This window comes from Mobula birostris, chromosome 15, assembly GCF_030028105.1.
Source record: "Mobula birostris isolate sMobBir1 chromosome 15, sMobBir1.hap1, whole genome shotgun sequence".
NCBI classification, from domain to species: domain Eukaryota; kingdom Metazoa; phylum Chordata; class Chondrichthyes; order Myliobatiformes; family Myliobatidae; genus Mobula; species Mobula birostris.
Window position 1 is genome coordinate 7,917,699 of NC_092384.1, and position 12,422 is coordinate 7,930,120.

A 12,422-nucleotide genomic window follows, 5' to 3' on the forward strand; every position below is an offset into this window, starting at 1 on the left:
AACTGGAAACTGCAATATTGGTCTCTTGGGCTGGGTACAGCAAGTTTTGATTGTCCTTATATATTTTTAAGCAATTGTATGATGATCAGATCAACCAAAACCATTAGCAAATGTGGGATAAACATATTTCTTTCAGTCAATTGAGTAAATTTACTTCTCGGTTTTGGTTGGGAATGAGTAGCATTTGGAATTCCTACTGCACTTTAATTGTTTGGAATGGAAATGGCTACTTTTTGATTCTTTTCAAACGAATGGTGCTTTTTACATGAGTTTCTTGGAAAATAATGCTCCAATATAAACTTCAAAAGAACATAAACTTGTTCTGCCATTAAAACATCCTCTTATTTGGGGCAAAACCATTAAATTTTGTAAATTGGCTAATGGATTATGCTAGTTCCCATTTTATAGTTTCATTTATGATGGCAACTGACACTTTACATCTTGCCTGCAGTGTCTGGTGGGTAAGAGTTCATATTTGCCTAGCCTAAGTGATTGTTTTGCTGTTTATAGTTTATACCCTGGTTGTCTCTTTTGAGTGTGAAAGAGCAGTACTAACCCTGGCTGGTATATGGTGGCTCGATCTCTACCAATACCAAGCCTCTGTTTCTCTCCCACAGGTGGCCGGGGAAGGTGCTACTCATTCTAGGTGCGTACCTGCTGCTAGGGCCTCCGGGATATTGGTTTAAGACAAACATTGTAAAGAAAAGTCCTAATCAGTGATTACATGAAGCAGAGCACTGATGATACAGATATTCTACATGAATGGAAAGCTGCAACGTTCCCAACCTTCCCATCCCAACAATAGAATCATTATGAGAATCAGCAAGACTATTGTCAGTGTTGTCATTAGGTCTGATGTACTTTATTGGTATTTATGCAGGAAAGTGCATCTCAGTGACTGCGCTGCAAAAGTGGTGCTTCACATTTTTTTGATTGCAAGCTCCTCAAACACCAAAAGTTTAACCTAATGTGAAACTCAAAACTCCCCCTCCAAATGTGACTCAGGTTTGGAAGTTCATAATAACTGTATTTTCATAATAACTTCATTTGGATGGAGGGACTGTTGTACTTAATTAACGTCCCTAAATAACATTTATTGTACTTTATTGTGGGGGTTCTGAACTGTTTGTTTTGGAAATCTTATGAAAAGCTAATGCAATAATTGTGATATCTATGTCAGGTTTTCATTTTAGCTGCAGTAGAACGTTGTAAATTCAATATTTTGGTCATACTGGTAATGTAAAATACATTGTTGGCAGATTTGGCTGGAAATGACAAGGATGCAGTGCAAGATTAATTTAGGAACAGCCAAATCATCAGATTTATTGTACTTCAAGATCTTTAATAGATCTTTGAATCAAATTAGGTTGTCGACGTTCACCAAATAAACTTTAATATAATGCTGCTTTTATGAACTTAGCTTTATCGTACCAATTCCTAAGCTGTGTTTGCTACCAGCAGGCAGCTTATCAACCTGTTAGCTGCTCTAGGGCTTGACCTTCTAGACCTTAACTAACAGTGGCTAAAAGATTGCCAAACTCAAGATTTGAAAACATGTAATAGCCTTTTTGTCTTTACTAATAGATTTTGCAGTCTCAAGCCAAAATAGTTCATGCATTTAGAAGTTTCATGATGACATTTATTCTGTTTCATTCTTAAACCTGTCGCTAGTATTGCCTTTGTCAAGGACTAGGTAGAGATGACTTCTAGGCAGAGCCTCATAGCAGTAAGTGGTACACTCTGTATTTTTTTTTATGGTGTTCCTTTTTCCCTTGTCCTGTACAAGTCACCCCCAGCACACAAGACAAATAGGATCAAATCTACAAGAGACAGCCGACTGCTTTCAGCAGAACATTTGGTGATCCTAATATCAGCTTCATTTTGACATTGGGAGGGACTTTATTTGTGCAGTAAAAATGAAACCCACAAGATGCAATAAGGAATTGCCGCTTAGTGATTTCCATTAGAGGCAAGGTAATGCTTATTGGCAAATTGTATTATATATTATAAGTGTTGAATGTTAACCTGCAAGTGTATTTTGCACCTTTTTTGTGTGTGTTTAGATGAATATGATGCATACATCATTGTGTCTTTCGTGAATGCTACACTGGTACTGTCTATTGGTGAGACCGTAGAGGAAGTGACAGACTCTGGATTTCTGGGTACCACCCCCACACTCTCCTGCTCCTTGCTTGGTGAGGATGCACTGGTTCAGGTAGGACTATAGGGTTTAGCCCAGGACGTAAACATCTGGATGTATTTTACAGCCTGTGGCTGTTTTCTAAACAGGGTTCTTCAGTTTCTTTCACTCAAATATTGTGCCAGATTATTGCATACAAAAAAATCTTCACAGATCATGGCACACTTGACTGTCCCATATAAAGTATGCGCAGTTTCTTGCTGTAGCTTCAATAGCACCACCCAAATATAAATTTGAGTAACAAGAGTAAGGGAATGATACTGTTTGTAACTTCATCTCCACGTCACACCACATGCTGAGTTTCAATGTTGCTGGTTTAAAATCGTAGAACTTATAGTGTTGTGAGTATTTTAAACACAAGGACTGCAGCAATTCAGGAGGAAAAGTAGTAAATGTGTCAGCAATGCCCATATTCTGGGAAAAAATTGGTTTGTACATTGGCTCAGCTGAAGCTATAATGTTTTATGCTGGCTGTTACCAATAATTTCATTGACTGTTCGAGTAATCTGTTTTGCATACCCTTCTTGCTTCACTCATGCAATCTGGGAAAAAAATGTAGCATCTAATTTTTTGAATTTAAGCCTTTTCCCTATATTTTTTTAAAAAAGGTGTTGTAATCTGTTTAAGTGGCAAGACGAGCTACATGTGAAGTGTCATAATTAACATTACTTTATTCCTCCTAAATCTAGCCCAGTGACCATTAGTACCTCATTCAGCATTTTTCAGCTGAGTAGAAATTCAGCATCTGTATGTGCATAGCTTTTTCTCCTTGAGGAAAAAAGTTTTGTGTCCCAGTGACATGCTGAAATAGAAAACATCTGAGATTTTCATTGATCAAGTGATTATTTCACTGGTGTGATTTAATTAATTTGTATTTTAATTAAATTGTTACTTTCAAAAAATGTTTTTTATCCCAGAATTAGGAATGCAAAAGTTGGAAGTTACAATTGGGTTATTGTTGGACCTGTTGGAAACTTTACACTAATTTCTGAAGTCTCACCATGGGAAAGATTTATTGGCAATGGGGTACAGGCATGGTACAAACATGGTACAAACTCACTAGAATTTTTGGGCCAGAATTAAATTGCAAAAACAGTCTCAATAAATGAGGATTGTATTTCTCCTAAGTGTCAAATTTCAGTATGATTGCGTTACCTGGGTTGGTTAAGCTGTGATAATTTATTTTACAGCTAGCCTATTGAGGGTTGGTGATGTTACGTATTCAAACAGATGGTACTGGAAATCTGGAGCTCTTCCCCTGTGAGCTAACACAGCTGGAAAAATGGAAAAATCATAAATTGATTAGAGAATTTTTATTTGGCCAAGATTACTGAACAAAAGTTTGGAGTTAAATTACTGCCATGTGATTCCAATGAGATAAATTTGAGTAATTGATTAGCTGACCTACTTCTGTTCCTATTAGTGGCAAAATGAGTCTGGTGAATTGTAAGAGTTGTAAATTGTAAAGAAAAGGTACTGATTATAAGGTTCAATTATGTAATTGTAAGTGACTGAAATTAGTGTAATATTCTTGAGGAATAATTGTTGATTAATCTACCTAGCCCACTAATGTTTTGCTGGCCATGTAGTAACTTGGTAATCTTGGATAAATAGAATGAGGGACAACGTGATGGAAGGCGCTCAGAGGATAATTACTGATGGAAAATTCTTGCCAATTGACATAGTGTTAACAAGAATACACCTGGGAATGCAATTGAATGCTTGATGGGGATGTAATAATTGATGAAAATATGACAGTTTTTCCACAGTTTTGAAGTGGAGACTATTTTAAAAGGAACATGATTTATCTGGGCAGGAGCAACATGAAATAAAGATGAATTAGAATAATTAGTTCTATACATAGTGTTATTTATTTTCTGATAACCAAGACTGAGCTTGTCAAGTTTCTCACCTTGATTGAGTAGCTGAAATAAGCAGAAGGAATGAGAGGATTTTCTTAATTTTTTAAATGATCGTGATATTGTGCATTATCACTCTAAGTGGAAAGATTGCCTCACAAAAACAACACAAGATGAACTTGAAAGTGCACTTTGTACTGTAGCCTAATTAACTCCCTTTCTGATGGGTTTTAAGGTGTACCCTGATGGGATCCGTCACATCCGTGCCGATAAGAGAGTCAACGAGTGGAAGACCCCTGGTAAAAAGACAATTGTGAAATGTGCAGTGAATCAGAGACAGGTGGTGATTGCACTGACTGGCGGGGAGCTGGTTTACTTTGAGATGGATCCGGTGAGTAAACTACAATGTAGAAGTACATTAGTTGATAGGTCACTGTTTTTAACTTTCAATTAAAATACATGCATCTGGTCAGAATTTGTTATCCCTTCCAAGCACATAACTTGCTCCAGGGCATCACTGCTCTATGCATACAGCCAACAGAGGTGACCGGTTCTGAGTGTCCAGCACTTAGATCTGGTTTCCGATTGAAGTTTTGGTGTTTGAATATTGTTCTCACTTCCAAGAAAGTGGAAACAATCTGCAAAATTGATGCACAGAAAACATAGATTATTTTACACTGTCAGTTAAGTCATAGAAGCATACAGGGTTTTGAGAAAGGAATGGCAGGAAAAGATGGAAAAGACAGTATTAAAATGTTAGGTCAAGTTGTATTTGAAGCAGTTCTTTTCTTTGTCAATAGTTATTGTTATATTGGTCTTCTGATTAAGTTATTAGTCCATTTCATCAGATGTTTCATGTGTTGCATTTGCAAACTTTTGGTTGTAGTCTGGACAACTGAATGAATACACAGAGCGTAAAGAGATGTCGACTGATGTCGTCTGCATGAGTTTAGCAAATGTTCCTCTAGGAGAACAGCGTTCCCGATTTCTGGCTGTGGGTCTCGTAGATAACACAGTCAGGATTATCTCTCTGGACCCTTCGGTAAGTTTTATGCAATTTCCTTTTAGTACTTCAAATTTAACCTTTTAATTTAGATGTACTAAGTAGTACAGTCGGCCCTCCTTATCCGTGAGGGATTGGTTCTGGCCCCCCCCTGTGGACATTAGGACCCAGCAGCGGAGCTCTGAATCCGCAGAGTTTCTATTCACGAAAATAATCGCAATCACAATCGAAAATGAAGTGGAAATAATAAAGCAATTGGGAAGAGGTGAAATGCCATCGGTCATTGGAAAAGCGTTAGGCTACAGTCGGTCAGCGATCAGAACAATTTTAAAGGATAAAGTGAGAAAGGTCCTGCCCTGATGAAAGCTACAATTATTAGTACGCAATGCAGTGGTTTAATTATTGAAATACCTATGTTTCTTAAGTGTTTTATATGCATAGAAAGGTAAAATATATACTATATACTAAGACAAACGTTTGACTAACTGATGCTAAGTAATACCGGATGTACCTGTTCCGACTTTCTTAGTAAGAGAACTTCCGTTTTTTTTTGATCCCACTCCACGATAACCTACGTGCATCCTCCCGTATACTTTTAAGTCACCTCTAGATTACTTATAATACCTAATACAATGTAAATGCTATGTAAATATTTGTTATACTGCATTGTTTAGGGAATAATGACAAAAAAAAGTCTGTACATGCTGGAACAACAAGTGCTGGAAGAGCACTTCCGGGTTTTCTCAATTTGTGGTTGGTTGAATTCACGCATGCGGAACTCGCGGATAAGGAGGGCCAACTGTAGTCTCTAATACCAACCCTTGTTTAAACTAAGTCCTATCAAATAAATGGATTTACTCAGTCTTGGTTTTTCAAGAAACTTTAACAAATTTGTTGAGCGTGATGTATTTGAAGGCAATGTTCTAAGCCTACGCTTATCTGTTTACCTGTGGAGTGAGATCTTGATAAGAGATTGCTGTTTTGATTTCTCATCAATAGATGGGGCAGTTGATCAGAAAATTATCTGGTGATTTAATCTAGTTAAGCAATATCTCAAAGAGTTGGAACTTTCTGATGTTAAGGGATAACTGTTACTTTTCTGCATTCCTTCCATAAAGTGCCAGCATAACATAAATATATAGATTAAACTCCTTTAGAAAGATTGTTTTTCCTCGAAGTTATTTTTGATTAAAACAACAGCATGTGGGAAGAAACTACCATCTGTCAGATCTTGACCTGTTAATTTAGGCCTCATTTTTTGTATAGATTTTTTTCCCATGAGCATTTTATCCTGCTGGTCATGTTGTACTTTATTTTTCAACTATTATAGTTCTAATATATTTGGAGAAAATTCTTCACAACTTCTTTTGGTTGCCCTTGGCATATGAAAATGGAACTCCTGGTTGTTTCACCCTTGTCCAAAGAATTGTATAACTTACGAGGCATATTTTTCATTACTACCCCTGAACTTTATTGTTTTGTTTTTGCGACCTTTAAAATCTCTGCAGTTTCTCATTGTAGAAGTAAACTGCCAAGTGATGAGTTGAAAGTTCTTAAATCTGATTCTAAGTGAAGAATCTGTTGGCCACCCCCATCATTGCCTCTGACTTTGTGTACTGACATCATTTGGTTGTATCTGTGGTCCACCTTAGGTGAAATTTCCTTTTTGAAATGCTTCAATATTTTAAATTGTCCTCAAATATTTCTGTATTGATTGAACAGGGGGTTGAACTAAGGCTTTCTGGAATGTATTGCTTTGTACCACTCAAACTTTCTGAGTTAATAAGCTGCACTGACCTGTCGTTTGTCATTTTTAGGATTGTCTGCAGCCTCTCAGTATGCAAGCTCTTCCTGCACAGCCTGAATCTCTCTGCATAGTTGAGATGGGGGGTGCAGAGAAACAAGATGAACTGGGAGAGAAAGGGTCCATTGGCTTCTTATACCTTAATATTGGTTTACAGGTGAGTAAACGAACTAGGCTAAGTTAAACTCTGCAGGGATTGAATAAGGATCTCAATTTCAAAACTAAAGAAGCCCAAGTCGTTCCTCACAACTGTTAAAAGCTAGGGCTCTCTCTAGGGGGGGAAAAAAACCCTGTTCTGAAAGTTTTTAAAACAGTTAAACAATTTACTGGAGAAGACTTTACTCTTGTCATATGAATGTCAACTCACACCTTAACTCTCCTTAGCTGATCACCTCTTGCTCATTCTCAGTTGAGTCACTAGCATTTATATCATGTGCTTTAACCCTAATACATTGTGGTGGCACAGATTAAAACAGGCCTATGCTGTATGTCTTATATCATATCAGAACACTGCAGCCTAGAACAAAAGAACATTTGTGGGTAGCATCGTCTAGTATACCTTGTGCACATTTGGAGTTTATTGGTGTTCTAATATTTTTCTGTGATTCTTTTAGAACGGTGTATTACTTAGGACAGTGTTGGACCCAGTCACTGGAGACCTGTCTGACACAAGAACCCGATACCTGGGATCACGACCTGTCAAACTTTTCAGGGTCAGGATGCAAGGTCAAGAAGCGGTGAGTGTACACAAATTTTGTTTCTCCTTTTCACAATCTGAAGGTTTGGATGATAATGACACAAAAATTATGTTGCTTTATTTTTAAGATTGCCTTTGTTCATCATTGCTATAAATCAAAATCTTATCACTTAAGATCGTTCTAAATGGTCAAAAATCTAATGTTGGATGTTATTAGAACTCTGCTACAAGCAGAAAAATAATAAGAATATTTCCATATTTTCTCTTTGAATTATTGCTAACTGCCCATAGTTTCCTCCTTGTCATGTATTAAAGGGAATTGGTCTTAAAGTTGATAAGTAAAGAAGCCTATCATGTTTCTCACCGCAGTCTTGAGGTTCTTGCTGCTTAACAAATAGAGTCTGCAGAAACAGTTCTCTAAATTAGCCTTGGATCAGTGAGTTATATATTATGAGTACACGTTTGGAAATACCTTTGTATAGCTTACCCTGGGCATTAATAGTTTTGCCACACTCTAAACCTGGAGCTTTTTATTGTGTGATCTTAGACCCCTCTTAATTGGAAAAAGTGTGAAGGTTATTATGATACTATATAATTTCGGTGCTGCTTTTAAGCCCTGTGAAGTCATTATCCTCCAACCCACAAATCTGAACAACTTTAAAATGATGATACTTTCAGTCCGTGTTTCACCTGATATCATGATTACTCACTATTGCTGATTTAAAGTTGGCTTGCTACAGTTCTCAGGCAATGCTTTCTAATTTGATTATTCTTTGCTGTTGATTATGCTTTACTTGATTTCTTTCCAATACAGGTTTTGGCCATGTCCAGTAGGTCATGGCTGAGCTACTCATACCAGTCTCGTTTCCACCTGACACCGCTGTCCTATGAAACTCTAGAATATGCATCTGGCTTTGCCTCTGAACAGTGTCCTGAGGGCATTGTGGCCATTTCCACTAACACACTGCGGTAAGTTTTGATGTGAAAAATCTAGATATATAATACAAGGCTTCAAGAGTGAATGTTAGTTGGTTTGTTCTACCAGACTTAGTTTGTTGTTTTATTTCTGATTATTAGCTCTCACTGTTTAATTCTCAGTTCACAGCTGTTGTTGATTACTTATTGTGTTGTTAAACCATTAACCTTTGTCATGGAGTTGGCTGTTTTTATTTCGTTTGTACATTTAATTTAGGCGCTGTTCAGAGTCGAAGGAATTTTGATCAATATTTGAATCTGTCTTTCGTGAGAGCGCCAAGAAGTACTGCCTTTTTATTCAGCTCCTTGTGTACTTTAACATGTTGGTGAATAATAGAATTGCCTTCAAACTACAACTGCACATACTGGCGTTTACCTATCTCCCTAGCTTCAGAAAATGGGGGAAATCTTGAGTGGGGGCAGACCTCCTTAGCTTCAGAAAATGGGGGAAATCTTGAGTGAGGGCAGAATATTAGTACTTTATTTCTTCCCATTAATCTAAAATCTGAGTGCATTTTCTGTTTAAGAGACCAAAAATGGTAATTCTTCAGAAGAAATTTAGTAGACAATATCTCTGGAAGTACACTTGGTTTGGGAATCTAGTGCGACTGGAATGCAGAACCCCACAGTGTGCCTGGGAATTGTAATGCTGAAATGAAACCCTTTCTCCGAAGTTGGTCAGGGAATTAGTACTGGTTTTACCGACTGAAAGGGGAAGACAACAGGGTCTGCTTCAGCTTTGCCATCAAGTTCATTATCACAGAGTCGTGTTCACGATGTGATCTCTTCGGTGTTGAAGATGCTGAGGTTATCTGATTGTTTTGAACATAGTACATAGAACAGTACAGGCCCTTTGGCTCATGGTGCTGTTTTGTTCTGTTAACCCTCTCTGCGGTCTATCTTTCCCTCCCACACAGCTCATAACCCACTAATTTTCTTCATCTTAAATGTCTCTTAATGTATCAGCTTCTATCACTGCCCCCAAGGCATTCACCATTCTGTTTTTTTTGGAAAAAAACCTACCTCTGTCATCTCCCCTAAACTTTTCTCCACACATCTTAAAAGCATGTTGTCAAGTGTTAGCTATTGACACCCTGGGGGGAGAAAGGTACTTTATATATGTTTAAAGTAAATTTAGTATCGAAGTACGTATGACACTATTTACAACCATGAGATTCAATTTCTTTCTGGGGATTCACCGTAAAAATAAGAAACACAACAGAATCAAAGATCGCGCTCAACAATCAATGTGCAAAAGACAACAAACTGCAAATACAAAAAGATTTTAAAAAAATAAGCAATATCGAGAACTTGAGATCGAGTCATTGAAAGTGCGAAATGGAAGGGGTTCAGTGGTGGGGTGTGTGAAGTTAGCCTCTCTAGTTCAAGAGTCTGATGGTTGTGGGGGGGGGGGGTAATAACTGTTCCTGAAGCAATTGTTATGAGCCCTGAAGCTCCTATACCACTTTCCTGATGGTAGCATTGTGAAAAGAGCATGGCTGGATGGTTGAGGTCCTTGATGATGGATGGTGCTTTCCTGAAAAAGCACTCTCTGTAGATGTACTCAATGGTGGGGAGGGCTTTCCTGTGAGGACACAACTTCAGGATAGAAGGACGTCCTTTTAGAACTGAGATGCGGAGAAATTACTTTAGTCAGAGGGTGGTAAATCTGTGGAATTTGTTGCCACGAGCGGCTGTGGAGGCCAAGTCATTGGGTGTATTTAAGGCAGAGATAGATAGTTCGTGATTAGCCAGGGCATCAAAGGCTGTGGGGTGAAAGCAGGGGAGTGGGGATGACTGGAAGAATTGGATCAGCCCATGATTGGTGGAGCAGATTCGATGGACTGAATGGCCTACTTCTGCTCCTACATCTTGTGGTCTTACAATGCAACCTGTCAATATACTCTCCACTACATATCTAGAAATTAGTCAAAGTTTTAGGTGATAGGCCAAATCCTCACAAACTTCTAAGGAAGTAGAGGTAATGGCACCTATGTGCTGGACCCAGGACGGATGCTCTGAAATGATAACCCCAGGGATTTTAATGTTGCCGACCTTCGCCATCTCTGATCCCCCATTGAGAACTGGCTCATGGACCTTTGGTTTCTTCCTCTTGAAGTCAGCAATCAGCTCCTTGGTCTTGCTGACATTGTGTAGTTTGTTGCTGTAGCACCACTCAGCCAGATTTTCAGTCTCTTTTCTTCCAATGCCATTGTGATTCATCCAACATCAGTGGTTTCATCAGCAGATTTAAGTATGGTATTAGAGCTGTGCTTCACCTCACAGTCATAAGTATAAAGCATGTATAGTTAGGGCACAAAGCACATAGCCTTGTACACCTGTGCTGATGGAGATTGTGGAGGAGATGTTGTCAATCTGAACTGATTGGAGTCTGCAAGTGAGGAAATTGAGGATAATTTTGCACAAGGAGGTATTGAGGCCAAGGTATTGAAGCACATTGATTAATTTTGAGGAGATGATAGTATTGAATGCCAAGTTGTAATCAATGAAGAGCTTTCTGATGCAGGGCTGAGCGAAGAGTCATTGAGATGGCATCTGCGCTGGGCTTGTCGTGCTGCTTGGAAGTTGGAGCATATCCAGTTAGCTTCTTAGGCAGGAGTTGATGTTTCATCATCCAGCCTCTCAAAGCACTTTGTCAGAGTGATGCAGGTGCTTCTGGACAATAGTCATTGAGGCAGTTTACCATGTTGTTCTTCGGCAATGAGATAATTGAAGGTTGATTGAAGCAGGTGGGTACCTCCGATTACTAAAGTGAGAGGTTAAATTTACAGGTCAACATGCCAGCCAGCCAGTTGATCAGCACAGATCTATAGTAAACTCAACTAGGTACCCCGTCAGGGCTGGATGCTTTCCATGGGTTCACCCTCGTGAAGGATGCTTTCACGTCAGCTTCAAAGACTGAAGTCACGGAGTCATCAGGGCTGTGGGAGTCCATGAAGTTTCCTCCCATGTTTTGGCAATCAAAATAAATGTAAAAGTCATTGAGCTTATCTGGGGGCGAAGCCTTGTTGACAACTATGTTGCTTGGTTTCTGTTCGTAGCAGGTGATAGCATTCAAGCTCTGCTACAGCTGTTGAGCATCCTGCAACGATTCAGGTTTGATCTGAATTTGCCACTTTGCCCGTGAAGTGGCTTTCCGGACCTCTTGTATCTTCCTTGGTCACCAGACCTGAATGCTACTGAGCTGGCCCTGGTGATTCATTCATGGCTTCTGGTTGGAGAAGACTGAATAATATCGTGGGGACATACTCGTCAATGACTGTTTTGATAAGCTCTGTGACAACCGTGGTGTATTGGTTCTGAGTGTGATCCATTTTATCGACTCAAAAGCAATCCTGTAGCCGCTCTTCTTCCTCATGTAACCACTTTTTTTTTTGTCCTGATCTCTGGAGTCTTACTCTTTACCCTCTGTCTGTAGGTAGAATGAGTATAGCCAAGTGATCAGATTTCCTGAAATGCTGTCTAGGTATAGAATGGCAGGCACTTACAATGTCTCTCATAATCTTGTACACCTCTAACAAGTTGCCTCTCATCCTCCTTTGCTCACTCAACATTTCCTCATAAGGCGTGTTCTCTAATCCAGGCAGCATCCTGATAACTATCCTCAGCACCTCCTCTAAAGTTTACAAGTGCTTTCTTTAATAAGGTGACCAGAACTGAACACAATATTCCGAGTGTGGCCTAACCAGTCTTAGAGCTGCAATATTACCTCATGGCTTTTAAACTTAATCCTTGACTAATGAAGGCCAACACAACATGCATCTTTTTAACCACCTTATCAACTTGTGCTGCAACTTTGAGGAATTTATGGATTTAGACCCCAAGAAGTTGATCCACACTGTTAGGAATCCTCCCATTAACTC

The 12,422-nt window shown here is 38.9% G+C and overlaps 1 protein-coding gene across 3 annotated transcripts in view; it reads left to right on the forward strand.

Annotated features, from left to right (window-relative positions):
- The window catches only part of sf3b3 (splicing factor 3b, subunit 3), a 51,492-nt gene that overhangs the window by 20,406 nt on the left and 18,664 nt on the right, over nt 1-12,422 (forward strand). For all 3 annotated transcript variants that reach the window (XM_072279290.1, XM_072279289.1, XM_072279288.1), the window contains exons 13-18: nt 2,064-2,215; nt 4,295-4,450; nt 4,946-5,101; nt 6,880-7,023; nt 7,481-7,603; nt 8,378-8,532. In XM_072279290.1, coding sequence (XP_072135391.1) covers nt 2,064-2,215; nt 4,295-4,450; nt 4,946-5,101; nt 6,880-7,023; nt 7,481-7,603; nt 8,378-8,532 — 886 coding nt within the window. The remainder of the gene's footprint in view (nt 1-2,063; nt 2,216-4,294; nt 4,451-4,945; nt 5,102-6,879; nt 7,024-7,480; nt 7,604-8,377; nt 8,533-12,422) is intronic.